The 27,630-nt window shown below is 35.0% G+C and overlaps 1 protein-coding gene across 1 annotated transcript; it reads left to right on the top strand.

Annotated features, from left to right (window-relative positions):
* Positions 1-12,261: 12,261 nt before the first annotated feature.
* On the top strand, positions 12,262-13,447 carry LOC142637351 (protein DOG1-like 4). Its single transcript, XM_075811627.1, has one exon. The coding sequence runs from the start codon at positions 12,283-12,285 to the stop codon at positions 13,027-13,029; it is 747 nt and encodes a 248-aa protein (XP_075667742.1). The 5' UTR covers positions 12,262-12,282; the 3' UTR covers positions 13,030-13,447.
* The last annotated feature ends 14,183 nt before the right edge of the window (positions 13,448-27,630 follow it).

Genomic DNA, 27,630 nt, shown 5'->3' with positions numbered 1-27,630 from the left:
AAAAATTTAATTAGTCAATTTGCATCTCAAAAGGCAAGAAAAATAGATTTTAAATGAAATATATTATAATATAAAAATATTAAATAAATATTAATTTAATTAATGCATAAGTAAAAAATGCCCCATTTTAGTTCTCGCCTTAGGCCCCAAAATGTCTAGGGCCAGCCCTGGAGTCAGGATGCCACCGTCTCTAGTGGAGGGCAGAGGCGTTGCCAGCGATGGTTATGGTCTGCTTAGTCTCTTTCTCCCCCTTCTTTCTCGCGCCGTTGTGCGCTTGTGAATCTGAAATCACAAACATATGTTGTTGGGTTCTAAGACTTTATGTTTAAATGTATTAAAACTTCAATTTGTAATGTTAGTAAACCATGATCAAAACGTTTATCCTTGTTTTAGACTTGTTCAAAGTATGTTTAAGTGTAAAGTTGGAATCAAGTGTACTGCAAGATTTATTGTGTAAATCTGCCTGGCTCGATCGATTAAAAATTAGACTCAATCGATTGAAGCTCGTGCAGATTGTTTTTCAGCAGAATTTTCCAACTAAGCCAAAGCTCGTTTTATGTGTAAGGTTTTATGTTTTGTCTTAAGTATAAAAGGAAAAACCCTTACCACGTTTTATGGTGGCTCTTTATGCTGTATGTGTGAATCTCTTGTGAGATCTAGAGGTGTTTTCCTTCACATACACTTAGGGTTATCAAAGTCTAGATTGATGTCAAGAGCTTGGTGATCAATTCAGTTACAGATTCAAGAGCTTCAAGATATACAAGCAGAAATGTGCTTGCTGGGAATCCAAGAAAGAAGTAGTCCGTGGACTCGGAGTTGTCACGTGGTCATGGTAGTAAGTTTCTTACTCGAGGTAGCAATAGAATGTTAGTGGTCTAAGTCGCTATTGTGTAAATTTCAATTCTTTCATAGTGGATTTGTTTTACCTTGAGGATAGCTAGGTTGAATCCTCCCCAAGTTTTTTACCGGTTTGGTTTTCCTGAGTTATCATATCGTTGTGTTCTTTATTTTCCGCACTTTACAATGATATGATATATATGTGTTAACCTAGATCTACATAATTTATCTAAGTTAATCACTTTGCTAAATAACTAGGTTAATCTGGTTGTGTTTAAGGGGTCTAAAAACTGTACAAATGGTATCAGAGCGGGTTAGCTCTTGTGTTTAGATCCTTTGATCTAAGAGTTGGTCCTTGACCCCTTTTGTCATGGAACACGGTCACTCTCTTGTGATCCCACCTCACTTTGATGGGAATAATTATGCTTATTGGAAAGTAAAAATAAAAGCATTCCTGAAATCTATTGATGAGAAAGTCTAGAACTCCGTTGAATATGGATGGGAGAAGCCCACTGCTCCAATGAGTGAGTGGCAAACTTCTTAGAAAGAAGTAGCCGCTTTTAATAGCAAAGCTATGAATACTATTTTTAATGCTGTTTTTATGGAGGAATTCAAGAGAATCTCTAATATTGAGGTTGCTCACACTGCATGAAATATTCTCCAAACTGTGCATGAAGGCACAAAGGCAGTTAAGATCAATAAGTTGCAGCAGTTAACAACTAGATTTGAAAGTATTAGGATCTCTGATGATGAAAATTTTGATGAATTCTATGCTAAGTTTAATGATATTATTAATTTTGCTTATGATTTGGGTGAAATCCATGATCAACCTAAAATTGTTAAGAAGATACTTAGATCTTTAACTGAAGATTTTAGACCCAAAGTAAATGTCATCATTGAAAGTAAGGATGTGGACTTCATCCATGTTGATGAACTTGTAGGATTTCTTCAGTCCTATGAGTTGAACCTACCTAAGATTAGCAAATCCAAATCAATGGCTCTTAAGTCTGTTGATGATGTTGATGTGAGTGGAATATCAATAGAAGGCAAGAGGTAAAAACAATGCTGAAGGGCAAGAGGTAAAAACAATGCTGAAGGGCAAGAGGTAAAAACAATGCTGAAGGGCAAGAGGTAAAAACAATCCAAATCAATTGCCTATCTTGCCAAAAACTTTAGAAACTCTTTTAGGAACAACAACAGAATGGCAAGAGGTAAAAACAATGCTGAACCTAGAAATTTTAGGAAGAATGAACCCACTAAAGTGAACAATAATGAGAAACCTAAAGAGAAAGTAGGTCAACCTTCTAATAATTCTATGGGTCAACAATGTTTTGATTGTCGAGGGTATGGTCATGTGAAATCTAAATGTCCAACATTCTTGAGGTCTAAGGGTAAGGCTATGGTTGTAACCCTTAGTAATGAAGAAGTTTCTGACAATGAGTCTGGTAGTGATGAGGATGGAAAGTTCATTGTTTTCACCGCTACAGCTGTAGTTGATAAAAGTGTTGCTGCTGAGGAGAACTCTTCTGATGGGAAACTCTCTGAGGATGCAGATTTGCAAGAAGCCTATAATAAACTTTGCAAAGTTGCTGCAAAGGATGCTATGAGTGCTGATTTAGGCTTAAAGAAAATTTCATCTCTTGAACTTGATAAGAAAAATTTGCTTGTGAAACTGTTTGATGCTAATGAATTGCTAAATAATGTGAAGCTTGAGAACATGCTTTTGCTTGATAAAGTTAAGAATTTGGAACATGAATTATCTGTTACTAAAGAACAAACTAATAGGTTTGCTAGTTCCAAACTTGATCATATGCTGAGTGTTCAAAAGTCTCCTTCAGACAAAACTGGCTTAAGTTTTGTAGAAAGCATCTCTGTTCCTGAAACACATTCCATAAACTTTGTTCCTTCTTCTGAGCCCCTATGAGTGAGGTTGTCAAACCTGTAGAAGTTACACCTCCTAGGAAGATTAGAGTTGATCTTCAAAAGTCTAAACCTAAGCCTTCTAATCCTCCTAAGGGAAAGCTACATGATAGACCTGCATGAGTTTGTCATTTTTGTGGAAATTCTGGGCACATTCATCCAAACTATTTCAAGTTGCAAGCTGCTAAGCGAGCAAATAAACCAAAAGTACTTGTGCCTCAAGCACAAGATCCTATGGTACTTATTGGTGAGTTGGTAAAGGCTTTAAACCTTTATTCCAATCCTAGAGTTGCTCAGAATTCTAATTTGAATAATAACTCCAATGCTAGAGTTGCATCTAAAAAGTCTTGGATGCAAAAGGCTCGATCTAATTGAGTCTTTCTAACATGGTCCTTGTGCTTCATCGTTCTACTCTTTGCGACCTTTGTTCTTTGTTGTTTTTGTTTTCTTTGCTTTTCTATGATTTGTATTGCATAACATTCTTGCATTGCATAACATTCATGCATTCCATTCTAGGATTGTCTTTGTTGTTTCTTTTCAATATATATAATATAAAAAAAGGAAACAAAATGTGTTTTGCATTATTTTTCTTGGATTTGAAATCAAGATTAGCCAATTTACTTTTACATAACATGTCTATGTACCTTGTTTAACTTGGATGGGCTTTTTTTTTTTTTTTTTGCACTTTACTAGTTTGAGCTTTGTAATGCATGTTGTGTGGGGAAGATATTTATAGTTTTTGATCACTTTGTCTTGATCTTAAAGTCACATGCCTTATATTGTTGGAATTGATCTTAATGAGAAAGGCATAAATAATCATCTCACCACTGTTTACTAGCCAATCACGAACACCTTAGTGCATATCGTAAGATTTTGTGTTCAATAAAGTATAGCACATGCACAAAAAGAACATAAGGTGTAGCCTCGGTCTAAATGCTAAAATTGGTGTGTACATTATTGGACTATAATTAAATCAATCAAATAAAATTGGTGTGTACATTATCTTGACTATTTCTAAATAGTTTCTGATCAAATAAAATTTATGTGTACATTATGAGGCAAATCAAGAAATTTACATAATTGCAAGCTTTTGTTCTAGGAGATGTGAGAGTTATATAATGCAACTCTTTAGGTGATAGTTTCTTTCAAAATTATGCGATGAATTTTGTAGAAATTGTACTTGATTACTATTCACATATCACCTCACATGTATCTCAAGTTTTTGCTAGTTGCACACACTACACAAGTTACTCTTTGCTAAACTTTGTACATGTTATTGTGTGTGATTTTGTTTTGGCCATCCAAGATTGAAACTTCCTTGAGTTTAAATGCAAAATGTGTTTGAAGTTTGAGAATTTAAGGATAAATGATTGAAAATCTTAATTTTGGGAGATCAGGGTTCAATATAAGTGTTTTTGAAAAGCATTTCATCTCATACTCATGCATTTTATTCATAAAATTCTATGCTTTAAGGAGTTTCTGTATAAAATTTCTCTGTTTTTTCAACAAAAAAAAATGTTTTTTTCCAGATTTTCGATCGATCGAACCTGTTTCTCGACCAATCGAAATTGCGTTTAAAATTTTGGTTTGAATCTGTCCTGCTCGATTGATGCTCGATTGATGCTAGATCGATCGATGCTCGATTGATGCTAGATCAATCGAATGTAATTTTCGATCGATCGAATCTAATTTTTGATCAATCTAAAATCGCATAGAGAGTTTTTTAAAACCTTTAGCTTTTCACGTGTTCATCACTTTTTCAACTTTTTCGAAAGCTATTCTCTCTCTCTCTTCGATCGGTCAAGGAGTCAGATCAATTTTTTGTCGTTTTCCCTCGAATCTTTTGCAAGGTTTTTGTCTTCTAAGGCCAATAAGACCTTTTTGCCCTCCCTTTTTCATTTATTTTCATGTTTCATGCATTTTTGTCATGCATAGGCATATTTCGAACCTTAAGAAATTTGGGGATTTTGTTGATTTAAGCCTTTTCTTTGGAAATTGATCAATGGGCTTTTGTTGTGGAACAATATAAAACTGATCTTTGTGAATTAATTTGATCAATTTGATGTTTTGGGAAAATTTGAAAATTCTAGGGCTTGAAACTACCCGTTTTGGGGTTTTTGTTCAATTGATCTTAATTTGATGAAATTGGCTTGTTAGATTGATTAATTTGATCATTATTTTATGTTATCTATCTTGTGTAATGATTAATTTGGTCAATTTGTTCGATTTTTGAAAGTGAGTTTTTCAAAATTTGGGGTTTTTGTTATAAACTCTATGCTCAAACCAATTTTGTGATTTCGAAGTAAAATTGAACTTATTCTCACTGCATTAGAGCATGCATCATATGTTGATATTGTTCATGCATCATATAGATTGTTATTTTCTATATTTTTGTGCTAACTTGCAGTCTGCCCCTTGGGTTTTTCTTTTTTGTGTCTTTTGTCTCTTGTCTGTCTCTCATTTCTGCTCTTTAGCATCATGACTAGAAAGACTAGAGCTAATAGGAAAGCCTCATCATCCTCTACTCCTTCCTTTGAGAGTGATAGATTTCCGAGTGAGAAAAACCAAGAAACGTATGAGACTGTGAACCTTTTTAGAAATGTTTGGGCTAAGAGAAAGGTTCTTTTAGATGAGCTTGACCCTAAGATTAGGAGAAACTTTAAGCGTAGGGGTTGGTTACCGTTGTTGGACATTTCTCATCCCCCTCCGGCTACCTTGATCAAAGAGTTATACTCAAACCTCTCTGTCTACTCCTATGATTCCAACACTCTTGTGAGAATTTGGATACGGGGTGAAGAGTACATCATTACTCCTTCGGTAGTGGCTAATGCTCTTGGGGTGCCTTTGGTCCAGCATCCTGTTTATCCTTACGATGAGTCTCCATCCCTTGATGACATCATGTCATACATTACTAGTACTTCTATCTAGTGGGGTTTCGATCCTCGGATCACCCCTGCCGAGTTGACCTTGATTCATTATCTTTTCTTTAGGATTGCTTGTCATTCTTTGTGGCATATCTCTCATTTGCACACCATTCCTATAGAGAGATTTGCGTTTTTGTATGCTCTTATCACCGATGCTCCTATGAGCTTTCCTCATCTCTTCATTCGTTCTTTGATTGAGGTTCATCGGAGTAGTTCTGTTTCTCGTGCTCTTTTCTTTCCGGTTTTTATTCATCAAATTCTTTTGCATTTAGGTTTAGAGGACTTTCCTGTGTCTGAGCCTGTCTATATAGTTGCTCCTATAGGTGCCACCTTTCTTAGGCAGAGGACTGCTCATATGAGAGCAAGCTTTAAACGCCATAGGGTTAAATCTTCTGGTATCACACCTCCTCCTCCATCTTCTACAGGTGATACTTCTGTTGAGGCATCTGTCGATCCAACTGCTGTTGCTACTGTTGTTCCTCCACCTTCTACTTCGGATGATTTAGACATTCGTCGTACGTTGGAGACTGTCATGACCGTTCAAGCAGCTCATGGTCAGCCTTTGATGGACATGCTTGATGAGTTTCGTACTTTGCGAGCGGATTTGGAGTGTATTATATGATCACCTCCGCCACCTCCTTTTGATGATAAGTGAGTGCCCTTTGGCAATTCGTCACAAAAAGGGGTAGTACATATGTAAATGAGTTTTTGTTATTAAGGGGAGATTTTGTTGTTTTGGAGTTATGGAGCTTTAGATTGTATCTAGGTGTTTCATTCTATATTTACCTCCTTTTTTGGCTCATGATGTATTTTGTTGGGTTGTCCATGATAGGGGGAGATACTTTGATTATATATGTCTCTTGTTTCACATTGTTTATTGATTTATATTTATGAGGTTATTCATGATATATGTCTTTATTTTGTGTTATGTGAAATCAAGAAGTTAATTTTTGTTTGCTTGTATTTTCCACACATGCGTTTATGTGTTTGTTAAGTATTACAGAAATATACAAGTTGATTCAGTCGTGCTGCTGTCTACACTTGCAACTAATGGATAGTAGTAGGTTGAATTTGTTACATTGGGCAATGATTTTGTAATGGGCTGTTTTTTTTGTAACTTTGAGCACTTTATTTAAGTTTTGTGTTTTGTCACGGATTGTCAAAGGGGGAGTTTGTTGAGTTCTAAGACTTTAGGTTTAAATGTATTAGAACTTTAATTTGTAATGTTGGCAAACCATGATCAAAACGTTTATCCTTATTTTAGACTTGCTCAAAGTATGTTTAAGTGTAAAGTTGGAATCAAGTGAATTGCAGGATTTACTGTGTAAATCTGCCTGGCTTGATCGATCGAAAATTAAACTCAATCGATCGAAGCTCGTATAGATTGTTTTTCTACAGAATTTTCCAACTAAGTCCAAGCCCATTTTATGTGTAGGGTTTTATGTTTTGTCTTAAGTATAAAAGAAAAAACCCTAGCCATATTTTATGGTGGCTCTTTATGCTGTGTGTGTGAATCTCTTGTGAAATCTAGAGGTATTTGCCTTCACATACACTTAGGGTTATCAAGGTCTAGATTGATGTCAAGAACTTGATGATCAATTCAAATGCAGATTCAAGAGCTTAAAGATATACAAGCAGAAGTGATTGTGCTTGCTGGGAATCCAAGAAAGAAGTAGTTCGTGAACTCAGAGCTGTCACGTGGTTGTGGTAGTAAGTTTCCTACTCGAGGTAGCAATAGGATGTTAGTGGTCTAAGTCGCTATTATGTAAACTTCAATTCTTTCATAGTGGATTTGTTTTACCTTGAGGATAGTTATGTTAAATCCTCCCCAGGTTTTTTACCAGTTTGGTTTTCCTGGGTTATCATATCGTTCTATTTTTTATTTTCCGCACTTTACAATGATATGATTTATATGTGTTAACTTAAATCTGCATAATTTACCTAAGTTAATCACTTGGCTAAATAACTAAGTTAATCTGGTTGTGTTTAAGGGGTCTAAAAACTGTACATATGTGATTTTATTGTTGTGATTTTAGATTTAATTTAAACTAAGTCAATTTGATTTAGATTTGATTGGACGTGGAAGCTAATTTTTTTTATTTATAATTAAAAAATGCCACTTCATTAAAAAAAATGTCAAGTCATTGTTCCATTAGCTACGTAAGTAACACTACTAACAGCAGTAAGTAACACTACTAACGCCAGTTAGTAAAAGAACTAATATAACTCATTTTTAAAACTTAAGGGACTAATTGCGCTCACTTGAAACTTAAGGGATCAATTGTGCACATAGAGTAAGCTTGAGGGACCAACATTATAATTTCGCTTTTATTCTTGAAGTAGTATGATTGGGTTAAGTTGGAATTATGTATCCTTCATAAATGGCATGTGTATAGTATGGATGAATTTTTGTACCTTGATTCTACTGTTTAGTACACGCAAGGGAAAGACACAAACAACCTCACATACTCACACGACACTCAAAAAACTCACAAACATAATCAAAACCTCTCACAAACACCAACTAACTTGAAAACCTCACACACACAAGCCAATTAACAATCCCAAAGCCTCATTACACGCAATAACTCTCCCACACCAAAATAGACAAACACTCAAATGACTCTTTCAAGAAACTCAGTCTATGTTTTTGTAATAGTAATCTTGATCCATTGTAAAAAGTCACCAAACCCACTTTGATAATACCTTTCTGTACTCAATAATACCTATTTATTTGGTTCTATATCTATTTCTTGATGAGCAAGAAATAAACCTAATTACTTCTTCAAATTACATACTAAGGAAATTGGTGAATCATTATCTACTTTGTCCGGCCTTAACCCCATGAAGCCTTATTGATCACACTTGTGGATTCTCCTGATTTGTTATTCTTGAAACCTTTACCAATATTTTTCCTATAAAACACGTCTTCGTGTACTTGGCATGTGTGTCAATGATGAAAAGAACAGCTCTAATAATAATCTATGATGTTTCTTCCTCCAGTATTGCAATAGTAAAATGATAATAATAGTATGAAACTGGTATCATCAATCCAAAAATTGGTCCCAAAAATAATCTTTAAGAAATTTTTGGAACAGGTTGATGGTAGGTGGATGGAATAGAAGGGTTGTGGGGGTGGTGGATAAAAATAAAAATAAAAATTCTCATTCAAAACCAACCATTAGCTTCAATACCACTGTTGGTGCCTCGTGTCATTGTGTACTACATAGAATGAGACATTCAATATCTATAGATTACTAAACGCCCCTTGGCAAAGAATATACCTAGCTATAATATCTAGATATTTATCTACCAAAGCAGAGACGAAGCTAAGACTTTGAGTTAAGGGGATGACTCTGACCTCTAACTCAACGGCTTCTTAGCTGCTGAGGTTTTTTTTTTTTTTTTTTTTGAGTTTTTGATTTGTGCATCTGCTGGGTAAAGACAAAATTAATCTATTTAAAACTTTTTAAAGGGCCAGTTGTTTGTTTGAGTAAAATTGTTAATTGAACTTAATTTTTTTTAGCTTTACTATTGGTGATTTTTGTTGTTGCACAAATGTTTTTGGGCTAGTATATGTCGTTTTAGATTTTAGATCTATAAATTTTTTTAATGGCCTTTAAAATGAGAAAAGTGCTAGAGGTATATTGCTGATATAGTGAGTGACTATTGGTAAATAAAAAAGTGATGTAAGTAATAAGTCCAGATGCAAACTAATAAAAATTTGTACCTCAATAGTTTATAAAAATGTTGTAGATAAGTTTGTAATTGTAACGTTTCTTGAAAAAGATTCAATGATATTGTTAAGGGGGCGAAATGTAATTTTATAGAACAAAATTGTTAATATTAGTCAAAGCCCTTGTAACTGAATTGGCACCTCTCCATGCACAAAATGCTTGAGGGTCTAAGAGGGAAAAGGTTCGAGCTGCGAGGTTAGTAACATGTTGTAATTATCTAAAATTAATGCATATATATATATATATATATATATATATATATATATATATATATATATATATATATATATATATATACACACACACATACACTAAAATATATTTTATAAAAATTTACCCTGGTCAATTAATGCCTCCGTCTCTGTACCAAAGTTATAACCCTATTCAAAAGTTATAACTCTTTTCAGAATAAATGTAATTTTCTGCGAAGTAATACCACCGTAGGGTGATTGCATACATGAGGGACTGACGGTATAGAAAACTATGGTGTAATCAACCATCACGACCACACACTAACACTTCATTATTTGCAATCTTGATGTGTTATTCGATTGTTTTTCATATGTGAAGTCTGAAGATGGATATTCTTCAGAACTTTAGAACTTGAATCCAATACAGTTTTTTGAGTGATTTGGATTTTCGATATTGGAAAGATATGCCTTTAATTTTTTGTGCTCTTATCCCTTCATTTCCTTTCCCTTTTTTTGTATTTATTTACAAGTTGAATTCAATATATATACTTCTATCTCTTTTTATTTTGTTTTTCTTCTTCTTAGAACATTTTTTTACATATTATATTTTAAATTTCAGTTTGATAATGATTAAGTGGCATTGCTTCTCGACATCGGCATTGCCACCTGATTTGTAGTATGTTCCAATTAAGGGTTGCGTCGTTTACCCATTAAAGTGGTATATATATGAACTGGGTTCAAAACGTTGCGAGACAATTTGGTCCTTATTCAGCGTGGGTGTTAGAGCATTGAGAGGACCAGAAAGGATGGACCACATTATAATTTTTTTGCTAAAATTTTTGTTCTAGCATAAAAGGTCTTAATATTCCCTTTCATATCTATACCATGGTACAAAAACACGTGCACATATAGGATGATATATATATATATTAGGTTTAAGTTTCACCTGGTATAATTTTAAGGAATGTTACACAATTCAATATTTTTCAATTAAATGTGAATTTTGGCAAATTTATCATTAGATTACGTTATCTTCATATATTCTTCATGCTTGCAAAATTTCAAGGTGATCAAAGATTAATAGCCATGTCATCAATTAATTGTTTAAATTTAAGTTTTTATAGTTTAAAGTAATGTATAAAAGATGAATTTGTGAATCAAACAGTAAATAACTCTAACTGTCATGAAAATTGGCATGAATGTTAAGAACAGATAAAACATGCAATTTAATGGTTGGATTTTCAAAGTATGATTTCTATAACAAATTATTGGATAGTGTAATATTAATTAGAGTTACACTAGGTGTAAATTTAACTCAACCCACACACACACATATATAAGTTTGTTCATATTTAAAATGAAAGTTTATGTTTAAGTACATGTTTATGTTAATAATGTTTGTAAAATCATTAACAAATAGTTAAATGCAAGTTGGTTTTTATAATTTGATATTCATGTTATCATTAGAAGGTTAAATTATATTGTAAATTGGTTGAACATCATTTGTTGCAATATTTGTGTGAATTTCTAAAAATGGTAGCCAATAATTTCCTTCTTTAATTGAGGGTTCTTTTCTTCCTTTTTCGAATATGAATTAAGGGATCTATTGCATGTGTACAGCATTGGGTAAAAAAAAAAATTATAAATTTATTATAAAAAATAAATAAATAAAAAACCTTGGTTTTTTTCGACTTTTCTTTTTCAAATACACACAAAGCATTACCTGTTCTAAATTCAGTTTCATTAAAATATAAATTTTACTTATTTTTTTTTTTTTTCACACACTGTAATTAACTATTCACTTTCTTTTTTCATCTTCAAAAAATGCAACAAAAAAAAAAACCATTAAAAAAATAAAACGGACGAACTTCTGTGTATTTGCCCAACAGTTTTTCTAAGGGTTTGGATTGTGACTCATGGTGTTACCATAAGAAGCCCACATGATTAATCCCACTCAGATACGTAGAGCATCTCATTGGTTCCAACTCCTAACATCAACGTGTTGTACAACAACCAACTTATCGTGCAAAGGAAATACACATGTATGTAATGTGACTATCTCTCCTGGAATAATCTCGGACACTTAGTCGAGTCATAATACATGGCTGGGCCCCGTGGACGCCACAAACAATGAACAACAGGCCATGCACATTCCACGTTGAAACCAGAAGCATCCCCACAATGACACGTTTTAAACCAAGACAATTCAGACACCAGGTGGTGGATTTGGACAACCCGATCAATAGAGTCAAAGCTGGAAATCAAGAAAGAAAGAGCACAGACTCTTGTCCCTCTCCTCCTCTTGCAAAGCGTCACGCAGCCCCTTCAAAAGCATTATTGGCTAATTGCTGCGCGTAAGCCATGCACCAGTCATCCCCCCCAATTGCACCGTGCCCTTCCCATACGTGCCTCTCGCTCCTCCCTCCATCTGGTAACACACTGCCACGTACACATACACTCATACACAAACATACCATATATTTGTACGGTTAAGATCATGGTACATTAACAAAATTTGAATACGTGTCATTAACAAAATTGAATACGTGTCATCATCTTCATAGGTGTAATCCACAGAACACTAGAACCAACCTTTACCTGTTTATAAATACCATGCATAGCACAACCTTATTGTTAGCCTTGAGCTAGCCCTTGTTTTTCTCTATAAACGAAATGAAAACACAAGTTGAAGAAAGGTTCTCTGAGTTCTATGAGAAGTGGACATACCAACTTGAGGAACATGTCCAACAACTCGTAATGGTGTCTAAAGCGAAACCCAGTGAACCAGAGGATTCAGAGCTACAAGCTCTGGTGTCAAGGGTTACAAGCCATTATAAGGAGTACTATACAGTAAAATGGGCTGGTGCTCGTGAAGATGTGCTTGCTTTCTTCTGTCCAGTATGGCTGAGTCCTTTAGAGAACTCTTATTTGTGGGTGACGGGTTGGAAGCCATCTATGGCTTTTCAAGTCATTGACACTTTGAAAGAGTCTGTGGTGCCTTGTGCTAGTATGGTGGACATGTCTGAGACACAGGTGAAGAAGATTGAAGAGCTGAGGTTGAAAATAAGGTTGGAGGAAGAGAAAGTGGAGAGGGAAATGGAGAGGTTGCAGGTGGCTATGGCGGACCGGAAAATGGTTGAGTTGGCCCGGCTGGCGAGCCGGGTTGAGAACGGTGATGTGGTGGGTCAGGTGGATGGGTTGGTGGAGGTGGCATTGAAGGGATTGCTGGGTGGATTGGAGAAGGTGATGAAAGCTGCAGATTGTGTGAGGCTGAAGACTTTGAAGGGTATGCTGGAAGTGCTGAGGCCATTGCAGTGTGTGGACTTCTTGGCTGCAATTTGTATGCTTCAGATTCGGCGCAGGCAATGGGGGAAGATAAGAGATAGCCAGAAAGAGAATACAAGTGCTGAGATCCTCTGAAGTTCTTAGTTAGAAACTTAGAATGGATGAATATATCCTTTTTAGAGTTTTTAAGGTAATTGCACTATAAAATTTTTAAAATCATATCCCTTTAATTTAAAATAGATGAATTAAATTTTACCACATTATCAATATTTAAAACGATTACTATTTTGGTTTTTTTTTTGTATTTATTTAAATATTGATAATGTGGTAAAGTTGAAATTTATTTTGTTATAAATTGATGGATAACATTTTGAACATTATCGTGGACTTAGCTTAAAAACTTAAGAGGGGATCCTACTACTACTACTACTGGGCTTAGGATATACATACATGTGTGTAAAGGGATCCTATTAGTTCGTTTGGGATATATATATATATGTGTATGTGTATGTTGGGGAAGGTTTTGTAATGTTATCATGTTATGTCGGTTTTGTAACTACCGTAGTGTTTTACAATGTTGAAAAAATAAACTAAATAAAGCAACACAATCTCATAGGGATTTGTTTGAAACTAGCACAAAAATTTAGGCTAATTACATAATTCCGTTTCTTTTTTCCCCCATAAATAATTAAATTAGGCATGTCAAAAGCCTTGTATATTAGTGGCAATACTTGTTTTCTCTCTTAGTGAGAACCTAGGTTCTAATTCCTTTTCTGTTATTATTGTAATTATGATTTTAAAAATTGACCAAATTAGTTGATTTGAATCGAAGTAACCTATAACTAATCACCAATGTTCATATTAAAACTAATAAGATTAGAAAATTCAATTTTTGTTGGGAACCACTTGAATCGCGTTCAAACCGGAGATGGGTTTTGTCTTTTAGATCTCAACTTCTTCCGTTGAAAAATTTCGCTTAAACATAGTCCAATCTTGATCATCATTGTCGAAAGTCATAGTCAAGGCCGTCAAAAGTCAAAGTCAAAGCCATCGCTATTGTTCTTAGACTTTGATTCCTACCATGGTCTAACTCCATCAGGGATCATGTCTTTTCATTTTCAAGGTTTAATTTGTCATAGAAAAGAGAAACTAGAGGGCATATAAACAATCTTAGTTACCTACCAAGATCTTTGTAGTTTTTTTTTTTAATTCGAAATAATTACAAAGAAGTATTTGAATCTTAGATATATTTGAACGATGTAGTTTAACTAGTAAAACTTAATATTTTCAAAAAAAATATTTATGATTCAGATTAGTAAAGTTATCATAAAAACTTTAGAGTGATTTTACTTATGTATATTGTGTGTACACTTGTACAAACTCACATTTTTTTTGTGGGGAGATGTTTTGTAAATGTCATTGGTTTTGTTACTATCATCATGTTTTATACAATGTTGAACAAATTAAAAAAATCAACACTCAAGTTTCATCAGGATTTGTTTGGAATTACCACGATAATTTAAGATAATTACAAAATTTCCCTACCATTATTAAATTAGACATGTAAAAAGTTTTATAAAGCAGTGGTATTACTTGTTTTTCAGTGGTATTACTTGTTTTTTCTTGTAGGGACTAGGGAGAACCAAGAGTTCAATCTTCCTTCTCCTATTGTTGTAACCATGGTTTTAAAAGCATATCAAAATGACCAATCGAACCAAGTAAATAAAAAAACAACCACTAGTCTGATTTGGGAAAATAATAGAATTAGAGCAATTTGATTTTTGTTGGGAACCACTTGAATTGTGGTCAAACAAAAGACATGTTTTCATATTGGATCTCAAATTCTTCTCTGGAAATTTTCTCTAAAAAAATATCACACAATCAACCTTAATCGTCATCGTCGGAAGCCAAGGCCATCACTACCATTCTTAAACTCCGATTCCTGCCACTGTCAGTTCGACCATTAGTCTTTTTGGGGCGGGGGGAGGGATCGATCTATTTTGAAGAAGAGATGCTAGGAGGGGGCAGAGAAACAGAGAATGGGAGAGCGAATGAAAGCAAATAGACAAAAAGGGGTACATGATTTTTTTCTGTCCGTAGTAAGAATGTTGTATTTGGGGTTAGGGGCTCTCACTGATGCATGAGGGGGAGGGAAATCACTAATATGCCTTTAGGTTTGTAAAAGAGCTAAATCATCAACGTGAAATGTAGAATATCCCGGTCCAAGTGAAATCAAAATTTAAGACATCTCCATATGCTAGCAAATATCACAAACAAGACTACAACCACCACTACCCTGAACAGAAGAACAAGTGGCGAGTTTTAGTGATGAACAGGAGGAGCCTTTAAAATAAAGAAACGACCTTAATGCCTGTCAAATTGTTGCCCTGTAACCTCAGGCTTGGTATCATACTGGTACTTATTTCAAGAAAATCAGGAAGGGTCTTTCGGGGTTTACTCAAAGCACCTAGTAGCGTCAGCAGCACCTTGACCACCAGCAACAGCATGCTTTTCTGAAGCGTCTCCATCCGCATATCATTTTCAAAACTTTCACAATTCATGCATATATGTCATCTTAATATCACATTAGGTACACAAAACGTACTTCTTTCCTCTGTAGCAACTGCTTTTAATTCATGATCTCCTGTTGTAAAGCTCTGACATCAGGATGCAGGTAAGTGGCTGCACTTGAGGTTTACACAGCAAACATATTCTTCTTGGAGCAGTGCCCTGTGCCACCTATGTAACAGAGTTCTCAATGCAAGGTTGGCTTTGCTGTTGGCGATGCCTTTTCCTGATTCCAGTTCTAACCTCACCACTTGCAACTGCACTCAAATGATTGCTTGATTCCTTGAGACAATAATCATAGATTTCTTCAGCACCACCACCAGATGAGACAGGGTTCTGCAAAGAAGCCTTTCTGTCAATGATCTTTTCAGACTGCAGAGAACCTTGAAACTGCAGTACACCAGCACAATGCATTGTTAGCTATATAAAGACCAGTTAAGAGCATCTCCAATAGCATAGGTAAAGGCAAAATATTGCCAATAATAGAGAATGATACCATAAAATTAGCCTCCAATAGCTTCTCTATACTTGAATTTTTTTTTTGCTCATGAACAGTAGCTCATCAAATCTGATGGGCTACTATTCATTCTTCAAATGTTTTTCTCTATTATAATAATCAGATATTGAATAAAAAAATGTTGAAAAATGAGTAGTTGTTAAAAAAAGAATAAAGAATGAATGAAGAAATAATATTTAAATGAGATAGAGAATGTGATAACTAATCTATTGAAAAGTGTATTTGAAAAAGTGGGTAAGTAATAGCTAAATGTCATTGTTCATTTTTCAAATAATACAAAAAATTTGAAGAATCTGCTGAAGATGCTCTAAATAAAGATAAGACAAAAATAAACCATGTCAAATGAATTCAAATGTATCTGGAGAGGACCGTAGAAACTCACAGCATTCCAGCCACAATTTGACACCACTCAAATTATGGTAGCAAAACTTCTAAGTCCAATTAACAAACAGTATCTAGAGAGCTTCCACTTACCAGTGTATTGACCACCTCAGTATCTGACCCACAACACAATCCATTGTCCTCAAAAGGTACCACCTTCATCCAGGTTTGACAGACTTCATAAGCCAGATTCTTTTGATTGCCAAATTCATCATATGACCACTCATCTGGTTGCATAGAATTGAATTCAGGAACTCAAGACATCTCATCTGGGTCCTTGGAACCATACTGGAACTGACTGCAAGGTAATAAATGTCTGAAGATTGCTCTGGACTTGATTCTCCAAACCTTCCCAGTGGCCTTACACTACCCAGCAGTCATTGCCCAGTTCAATCGATATCCATTCGGGTACTTCAATCCTACAGACATAAAAAGAACCATATGGGATCCTTTGTCTCTATCGCAGATAAATCTACAGCCAAAGAAATTGATCACCAAATTCAAAACAAGAAAGTCAAATGTGAATATTATATGTACCTCCTAAAAGATTAATTAACAACATCATTTCTGTTATATAGCACTTTAATCTACCAAAAAAATTACAAATTAAACTCATAAACAAAGTTATTGAAAGGGGAAAAACACTAATACCAAATTCAACTTACAAGTTAACCAAGTTTAAACAATAATAGATAAATAAAAACCAAATTTACAGAATTCAAATAGGCAGATGAAATAATTGCTCAATAATTTACTAATATTGATTTCCACCACGAATTTAACATACCAAATTACTACCCCAAAAAAAAAAGAGGAATTCAAAAAAAAATTCTAACGTAGTAAGACAAAAGGCTTCACCAACCAAAATCTAGAAAGATAATTTGCAACAACAAATATCTAAAAAAATTGAACAAGACAAAGTTCTACCAACCCAATTCAAATATACAAAACTTAGCAAGAAAAATATTTTTTTTAAAAAAATAGGACTTGGGCTTGGACTTGGGCTTGGGCTTGGGATCATAACACTAAAGTATTAAGGTGCGGTTTGGATTGTGCTGAACGAGTTCAACGTCCAGCGTTTTCCTCTTTTCTTTTTTTTTCTTTTTTTTCCTCCTGCTGCACGTCTCATCTCAAGGGGATAAATTACTGTGCACATACTGTGCAGTCACTCACGTACTTTTTAGCAATTTTTTAATTAAAAGTGGGTCTCACGGTATTATTTACACATTTAAAAATTACAGTATTTTCAGCTTTCAGTTTTCAACTGTATCCTAACGGACCCTAAGAATAAGTAATAACGCTAGACAAATGCCAGGGCTCGCATTTACACATCAATTTCATGATTAACCAAAACCTCCTTTTCATTCCCATTGATCTTCAACCATAACCATAAGTAATAGTTGATCAGCTCCTCATCCGTTCATCCGTTGGGCCGGATCTGATCCCCAGTGGCAGAGAATTCAACAACAGTGCAGCCATGACACACACACAAATGGGGAGAGAGAGAGAGAGAGAGAGAGAGAGAGAGACGCTTTTTGATATAACCCTAAACAAATAAAGAAAATAAAAGAGGGATTAGGGAATCAGAGGGATTCTCATTAAAACACAATTCAGAGATTTTGATGTTGGCCTATTGGTTTTCTAATAAGAGAACAAAGAAAGTGAAACAACGAGGGAGCTAAGTTGGGAACTTTCTCATATATTTATAGGCTATAGCATACACCGTGTTTTAAATTCCATGTATATACTGAGTGGAGGTGTTTTAGCCTCGTATTTAATCCAGTGGCAGCACCACATTGGACTCAAGGTGTTTCCAGGAACACCCTAGCTTGAAAAAAAAAAATTATATATAATAATTAAATTTTTTTTTATATGTTTACCCTTTAAAAAAAAATAAGGAACACCCTCAAGCTAAATGAGGAACACTCTCAAATAAAAAAAAAATTTATTTGTTCTACTTTCAAGCCCAAAAAAAAAAAAGCCCAAACAAAATTTTAAACTAAAATCTGAAGAAAAAAATTTTGTAACAGAGCAAACTCACAAAAAAGCCCAACATCAATCCTAAATGCAGAGGAAACCCATGTTAAACAAAAAACAATCCAAGAGATGGTACACAGGTAAGGCAAACCCACGGATTCTAAAAAAAAAAAACTAAAACCCAATATACGCTGCAAATCACTAAATCAAAAAACCTCAAATCACTAAATCAAAAATCACTAAAGCAAACCTAAAGACAAAAACTTCAACAAAGCAACGCAGCCAACGCTGCAACACAAGCCAACAGACGGATCGGGCATCGCTACATCGAAGATCGATCAGCCAACACAACTCAAGCTCTAGTCCAGAGCACATTGCATCAAGATTTGGGCATTGGAGATCGCTCACTGGATCGGATCGGAGATCGTCGATCAGTCACATCGCTCGCTCTGTCGCTCGGCTTGCTCCGGTGCTCCCTCAACCTCAACCTCAAGGTATTTCATAACTTCTCTCTCTTTTTCTCTCTGACTCTCTCTCAGTCTCTCTCACTCTCTATCTGAAAATGAAAATGAAAGTGAAATCTGAAATGAAATGAATGACTCTCTCTCTTTATCCTTTAAGATTTTAACAGTTTAACTTTAATACTTTATCTGATTTTTTTGAACAACTGTGATTGGCTCAGCTTAGCTTTAACTTTATTAATATTTTGGCCATGTTCTTGACTTTTTCTTTTTGGCTTTATCCGTTGGTATTGGTGTGTGTTGGTGTTGGTGAGACTTTGGTGAGATACAATTAATTGTCTTATTGTTATTTGTGATTGTGAAATTTTTATTGTGATTTGTGATTGTGAAATTTTCTGATTGGCAACTGGCTCTTGTAATTGGGGGCTTGTCTCATTGTCTGTTAAGTGGGGTGGGGTGGGGGTGGATGGGCACATGGGACATGGGGCCGAGTGAGGTATTTGAATTGGGGGAAGTAAATGCACATAAGATGTGTGCTAGTGCAACTAATAAATAATAATTTAATTAACCAATAATTAATTAAGGAAAGCAACTAATAAACAATAATTAATAATTTAATTAACCAATAAACAATAAACAATAATTTAATTAACCAATGGGATGTGTGCTAGTGCAACTAATAATTTAATTTAAAAAACACCCTGAAAAAAATTCCTAGAGCCGCCACTGATTTAATATGTACATACAGTATTGCCAAGTAGTAAAGTAGAGTGGTGGAGTGGGCAAATGGTGATATTGTCGGAAGAGTCACTAGAGTGGCTAAAATGGAGGAACGTGACGGTTTCAAATAATGTTGTAGGGATGCTGAAATCACTTGTAATGACCACTTGTGTTCCCTGACATGTGGAAGTCAGAACATATTTCATCTTCTACGACTAAACAGCACAAAAACAAAGCCTGGCCCAATTAAGTGATCTTTGTTATTCTTAAAAAGAAACATCTCTAAAGAATATAATCTTTGGAAGAGTATTTATCAAAAAATATATATAATCTATGGAAAAGTACACAACTGTCAACTAATTAACCTGCCAACATACCCAAGAGGTTCAAAATAAACAAAAATTTAAAATGGCAGTGCAACATAATTTTTGGCTTACAAGAACAAACATAGCCTTGATTCCACAAATAAATTCTCTACATACATTTAAGCAGAATGAAAATGGTTCAACTTAGTTTTTTTAAGTTCAACTCTTTCAAGCAGCTGAAGCAAAGCCTGGCCTTGCACAAAATTTGCATGCACTCAACCTTAGCTATAAACTAGAACTCTTAGACATGGTCTAAGTAACTGAACTATAGCAATCAGTCAATGCTGACATCTCTTTGTTTTGATCATTTACTTTTATGGACAGGCATTTGAAGATCTGAAAATGGCACAAGGTATAACAGTACTTTGAAACATTCCAGCATTAAAGTAAATCCTCTAGAAGAGAGTAAATTGCAGATACAGTTGCACCAAGAGCATGAATAAACCTTAAAATTCTTCTAAGACAGAATACAATAGAATCATCTAGAACAGAAATTGCACTGCTGAAAATTTGACATCGATACAAAAATTTTTAAGCAATCCCCTCCATTTGGTTTGAGAGTAAAATTTTCATATATACATATGACAATTGAAATCATCAAAAGTACAATTTAACTATCTCAAGACATTACAAGTCTTGGGCAGATAAACAAAATTTAACAAAATTTATCAAAATATCCACCACTTCCAAGTAGATTTGTGAAGAGATGCATGGACAGTCAAGTGCAAGTCACGCTTCAGATACAAAACCAGGGCCATTTCTGTTGCCCAGTGAGAGCCATTTCTGCTGCCCAGCGAGAGCAAAGAAAGCAGCCATTTGCTATAAGATGGAGCCAATTTAAAACGAGCATCTAAGATCCAACACATAAGTCAACTGAAAGAGCTTTCTGGCTTGGGTTTTCTTTCCCCCACAAATCAATTTTCCAATCAAAGTTAATTGAGACAACCTATTTTCAACAAGCTAAAACAGGATGGCTTCTTCTTTTGTCCTCATCATTGTATTTCCTTCCCCAGGTAGAGTTTGCTTAACCTCATGAACAAAATACAGCTTCTATGATTACAACTAAGTCACAGTACCTTGAATATAATTGTGACAGGAATACAGGATTGTAATCTTCATGCACATTATTATCTTAACTTTTACACCCAAAAACCAACACAGAAGGTTATCAATAATCAAGTTAATTGATATTTTTTTGTACCCATTTCACAAATAAACAGTCTCATAATCTGAATCACTCATACACACAAAGAATGAACAAAAAAATAATCGGAGCTTTATATATATTCAAGATAAAGAATAGGAGCCTCATATTACATACAGAACAAAAACAAAGAAACCCAAAAGAGCAAAATGCCTCTCTCTTCACCAAAAAAAAAAAAAAACCTGAGCAATCAATCAGAAAAGGCCGAAAAGTACAGAGAAGGCAAGCACAATGAGCCAGACAATGTGGACGAGAAGGAGGGCCTGGCCGGGGCCGCCATTTCCGACCTCGCAGAATCCCAACTTGGCGACCTTGACGCCGGCGCAGAGGGCGTCGGCGCAACCGCACCAATAGGTGACGCCGTCGACGCCGCAGACGGGGTCGGTCCGGAAGCAGTTGACGGGGCAGGAGGCGGGTACGGGTCCTCCTCCTCCGCTGCCGCAGAGATCGGCGGCGTCTTCAGAGTGTAATCGGATGGTTGAGGAGTCGAATTCCGATCGGACGGTGGGGATGGAGATTACGACGACGACGACGACGATGATGAAGAAGAGGAGGGAGAATTGAGGCATGTTTGTCAAAAAAGGCGAGCTCTTTTGGAGGGCTCGCCTTCTTGATTTGGGAATTAAGAGAGAGAGAGAGAGCTCAGAAGCTTTTTAGGGTTTTGAGTAAATTGGGAAATTTTTCTAATTTGGGATTAGGGCTTTCTTTCGGTTTCAGAGGCGAGAAGAGAAAGGAATTTTGATTGGGTGGTGGGGTGGGGTCCATTTGCTGGTTGTTAGTTTAGTTGTTACCGTTGTACAGTTGTTTGATTCGGGGAGGTTTGTTTATTGTTCACCGACTTTTTTCTTTTTCTTTTTTTCCTTTTTTTCTCTTTGGGGATAAAGAATGCATTGCAAATTACAACAAAAATTTGAGTATTTTTTTTTTAAATAGTTTTAATTTATGATATTCACTCTTGATAATAGTTCTTTATCATCAGGACTAATTGTAAAGTTATTATTAATTCTTTCTAAATTCTTATAAAATAAAATTAAAAAAAGATATTATTAACTCTTATTTGGGCTTAATATTGACATCATTTTATTGTTTGTTATTTATAACTTTGCACTAAATTTTTGTAAAAAAATTTTAAAATAAAAAGAAAATCGTGAGATTAAACTTATTTTTAAAGATAATATATATACTCACATATGTTCGAGTCTAATTACATGTGTCATATCTAATTTTGATGAAACGTGCTATATTTAATTTTTCTTAAATAACACATCTCTTTTTAAATATCAATATATCCCAAATAAAGTTTGGTTTTCCTTTCTCATAAAACAAATCTAAATCTCATATTAGTCATAATAAGCTACATTGGACACTCCTTTGTTTTCTAGGTTTTTAACACGTAATTTTATATATATTTTTGTCAAGCTTTGATAATTGTATGTCTAGCATATACATACATACATACATACATACATACATACATAGATATATATATATATATATATATATATATATATATATATATATATATATATATATATATATATATATATATATATATAACCACCATCAGGGATGGATCCCACAAGTTTAAGATCTAACTTTGTGTGAGCGGCTAGCTACATATTTCGAATAAATCATATATCATCTCTATTTCTAAATAATAAATTATAGGAGTCTAATTATGCTTCGGAAAAAATTATTTTAATTATTTCAATGCATATTTTCAATGAAATTATTCATCCTACTCTCACTTGAACCAATTGCCATCTTAATATGTTTAGCACGAAAGCCAAAATAGATCTAGACATAGGAGATTGGAATATTCCCAAAGTCCCCACCAATCAGATCTATAAGTCCTCATGGTCTTGGAAAAAGGCTTTCAAGACAGATTACCATGTTAAGACTATAGAACAAGTTTATGGGATTATAAGTAGCACGTCTCGTACTCCTTGTTTATACCATAAACTTGTTCTATAGTCTTAACATGGTAATCTGTCTTGAAAGCCATTTTCCAAGACCATGAGAATTTTGGTATCAGAGCCAAGTTGGCTCGATCGAAATTGTAAGTTACATTTTATATTCAATCAAGTTGGTCGGCATTGCCGCCATAGTTATCCAATTATTTTGAGCATTATAATTATTTTGAATTATTTTCATGGATATATGAATTATTTTCATGGATATATCTTTCATCCCTCATATTTTGTTTTACATCTACTTTATGATAACTCTTCCATTCCCATTCATCTATTTCTTCGTCTGTTACTCTTTCATCATCTTCTTCTATCTATACCGTTGGTAAGCTAAGCCTCCTTCTTAACCTATCTGTTTATTATTTTGTGATTATTTGTTCAAATTAACTTTTGCTTCCCAATTATCCGATTCTTCTTGTTTTTGCATTTAGCCCAAAAGTTTGTTGCAAATGTGTACTATTGAGACGTTTAAGTCCAGATTTGTGCAATTCGCCCAGTAAAGTCTCGGTATCTTCCTGGTTTTGGTTTGGTCAGCCCGTGTTAGCCATGTGTCAGGCGTTTAGGGTGGTCCCCATTTTGGAAGGTTGTGGTGTGAGCGTTGCACATGAGAAGGCGTTTGTCTTTTGTGTATACCCTGTTTCAGATCTAAGGTTAGATCTAGTAGTTTGAGGATAAAGGTGATTAGGTTGTAATTGTTGATTTAAGCTTTTAATCCAAAACAATGAATAGGTTGTTTAGAAGTTACTCTTCTACCAGTTTTAGAAGTTCCCAACCATCTTCATCCCTTCCAGAAATTCCACAAGATGCTGGAATTATCAATTCAGAGTCTTATGAGTTATCAAATGTAGATCTAGACATAGGAGACTGGAATATCCCCAAAGTCCCCACCAATCAGATCTATAAGTCCTCATGGTCTTGGAAAAAGGCTTTCAAGACAGATTACCATGTTAAGACTATAGAACAAGTTTATGGTATAAACAAGGAGTACGAGACGTGCTACTTGTTATCCCCATCCGCCATAGTAGCCCATAGGAAGCAAGGACATAACTTCCTACACGTAGGTTTAGTCTAGGCTGGAGTTAAACCTCTCATCAGAAAAGGGTTAAACAATTCAATCCTTATGGCTCTCAGAGATACTCGTCATATCAGGTTTAATGACAGCCTCTTAAGAACCATAGAAACCAGTCTTAGCAGTGAACCAGTTCATTTCAACTGTTTCCTTGATTTCACTATCCATATTCATGATGATAATGTCATCAAAGACCTCACACTTAACATCAAGACACATGGAACCCTCGTGGTGCAGGGAACCAGTCAGATAGCCTTGATATACAAAGTTTACAATAAGTGCATGAGAACAAACATGAATGTCCAAGCACTTGATAAAAGAAAATTGGGTAAGACGACCCTCATCCAAACCACTGACCTTAGAGCCAAGATTCAGGTTCCAAAGACCCTGCAATGGTTCGATGTCACATTCCCCACAAATTGGACTCTAGAGAATGAGAATCATCCTCTACAGATCCAAAACCCAGCCCAGAATCCAGATCTAGATTTTGTCCAACAACTAGCCGATGACACGGTTAGGCTAAGTTTGGATAGAACCAGACTTAGTACCCCTTTGGACTATGAGTATAGAACATCTCTGGATGAATCAAGGTTTAGATCCCCAATAGATCTACACCAACCCAATAGGCAGTCACCTATCCTTCTTAGAGATAGACCTGCATCCTAATGTAGTTCAACCAGACCTTTGGCACTGTTCCCAAAGTCTAGAAGAGATCTAGGGTTAGAACTCCAGGGAGTCACGACCAAATCTCAGGTTAGCACACCTTGCTACACAGCCAAACAGGATTCAGTTGTCAATGAGGAAGACAACAGAGAACAATCCCCTCCATCCCCATCTGGGACTGATATGGAACAGCCATTTCAGCAAGAACCCCAGTATCCTCCAATAGACCACCAGCTCATGGTTATCAGGAAAGAGTTCACTCCTGATTTAGTAGCCTTAGGTGTCGAATTTGACTCTGAAGAAAACAGACTCAAAAGAGAAGCCTATAGAGCCAACCATACCTTGTTTCAGATCTAAGGTTAGATCCAGTAGTTTGAGGATAAAGGTGATTAGGTTGTAATTGTTGATTTAAGCTTTTGATCCAGAACAATAAATAGGTTGTTTAAAAGTGTTGTTTAGAAGTTACTCTTCTAAACAACCATCTTCTAGAAGTTCCCAACCATCTTCATCCCTTCCAAAAATTCCACAAGATGCTGGAATTATCAATTCAGAGTCTTATGAGTTATTAAATGTAGATCTAGGCATAGGAGATTGGAATATCCCTAAAGTCCCCACCAATCAGATCTGTAAGTCCTCATGGTCTTAGAAAAAGGCTTTCAAGACAGATTACCATGTTAAGACTATAGAACAAGTTTATGGTATAAACAAGGAGTAAGAGACGTGTTACTTGTTATCCCCATCCGCCATAGTAGCCCATAGGAAGCAAGGACATAACTTCCTACACATAGGTTTAGTCTAGGTTGGAGTTAAACCTCTCATCAGAAAAGGGTTGAACAATTCAATCCTTATGGCCCTCAGAGATACTCGTCATATCAGGTTTAATGACAGCCTCTTAGGAAACATAGAAACCAGTCTTAGCAGTGGACCAATTCATTTCAACTGTTTCCCTGATTTCACTATCCATATTAATGATGATAATGTCATCAAAGCCCTCACACTCACAATATGATTTCACTATCCATATCCATATTCCATATGTCTTGATATTGAGTGTGAGGGCTTTGATGACATTATCATCATGAATATGGATAGTAAAATCAGGGAAACAGTTGAAATGAATTGGTCCACTGCTAAGACTGGTTTCTATGGTTCCTAAGAGGCTGTCATTAAACTTGATCTGACGAGTATCTTTGAGGGCCATAAGGATTGAATTGTTCAACCCTTTTTTGATGAGAGGTTTAACTCCAACCTGGACTAAACCTATGTGTAGGAAGTTATGTCCTTGCTTCCTATGGGCTACTATGGCGGACGGGGATAACAAGTAGCACGTCTCATACTCCTTGTTTATATCATAAACTTGTTCTATAGTCTTAATATATATATATCATCGTTTTTTCCTTTTTTTTTTCCTTTTATCAAGATTTTTTTTTTTTTAAACTAATAGTTACAAACAATGAAGAATGAGGATTCAAAATGTTATTCTTCTCGTACAAGAGCGCAGCTAAAACACAAGCATGTTGGCATATTTCCCTCACTTGTGTGTGTTTTTCTGTGCACGCATGCAAGACGTTCCAAAATATTGATATTTTCAAAGGAATAAAAAGATATTAGAGGAGCAAGAGGTGGCAATGCATTTGTCACCACACACAATAGCAGGTAAGAATGAAATGGCCAAACGATGCTAAATTTGTTTTTTATTTTAAAAAAAATTTAAGAACAACGTTTTCACATGGGAGTAGACCCTACAATTGTGAGACCAAGAGATGTTGTTGTGCCCAGAGATTTTCCCTTACACAAGCAGCTCAATTTTCATAGGTATCATAGATGGATATCTCGCTTAATAAGTGATATAAGCCAATCACACATTGACAAATAAGTAGTTCACATAAAAATGACAGTGTGTGTTTTGAAGGGTCACCAACCATGTTATTCAATAATGGCAAGTTTGGAAACAATGGTCACTCTGATCATGAATGACGGTGATGCAATGTTTGTAATGCAATGTTTAATAGTTACGTGCGTAAATATGCCTAATTATATATTTTTTTTATACATCAATCATTGGGCTGGAAAAATTAAAATTTCCTTTCAGATTTTTGCTTGATCGTGAGTTTATTGTTTGTTTTCATCTCTCTGTTTTGGCGATATGGGTTTGTTAATTTGTTTCATTTTCATTAATCCGGCCAAACAAGATTTTAGAAAAAATTAAGAATTTGTTTTTGGAATGAGTATTTGGTCTTACTAAGAGGGATTACTTATTGGAGTCCAGCTCATCAAATGTCATGTGTTGTGTGCGTGTTTACAACTTTTGTCCTAATTAACACCAAGGCAAAGGGTTAAGTGTTATAAAGTTTTCAATTTGGGGGATTGATCTTGTGTTATAAAATAATGTATAGTTTACAATAGAAAAATACAATTCTCGATTAAGAAAAACATTGTATTAATTTTTCCTTCTCTCCTTAGGAAAATGGAAAATACTTGCAAATTAATTGCTAATTTTTATTTTTAATAATAATAAAAAATAATAATAATAATAATAATAATAATAATGATGGTGATGGTGATGATTTCCTGAGGAATTTATGAGTTGGGGGAAAGCTTCAAGATTTGTATAGCATTGCCTTAAACGTGTGTAATGGTCATTTTAGTTTTAGATGAATCAATCAACATCAACTATAAACCAGCTCCTAAATAATGGGAGTTAGTTGGTCTACAGAATACTTACCCAAAAAGCCTTCTTTAACAACGAATTTTTGTTTATTAATAGATTATGGATAAAATTGGATTAGATTGAACCAAGAGTTTCAAGCCCATTTTACTCAACTAACCGAACAGTTCGAC

The sequence above is a fragment of the Castanea sativa genome, chromosome 5 (assembly GCF_040712315.1).
Source record: "Castanea sativa cultivar Marrone di Chiusa Pesio chromosome 5, ASM4071231v1".
In the NCBI taxonomy this organism is placed as follows: domain Eukaryota; kingdom Viridiplantae; phylum Streptophyta; class Magnoliopsida; order Fagales; family Fagaceae; genus Castanea; species Castanea sativa.
The sequence above is the reverse complement of the archived record's forward strand: the minus strand, read 5'-3'. Positions and strand labels throughout refer to the sequence as shown.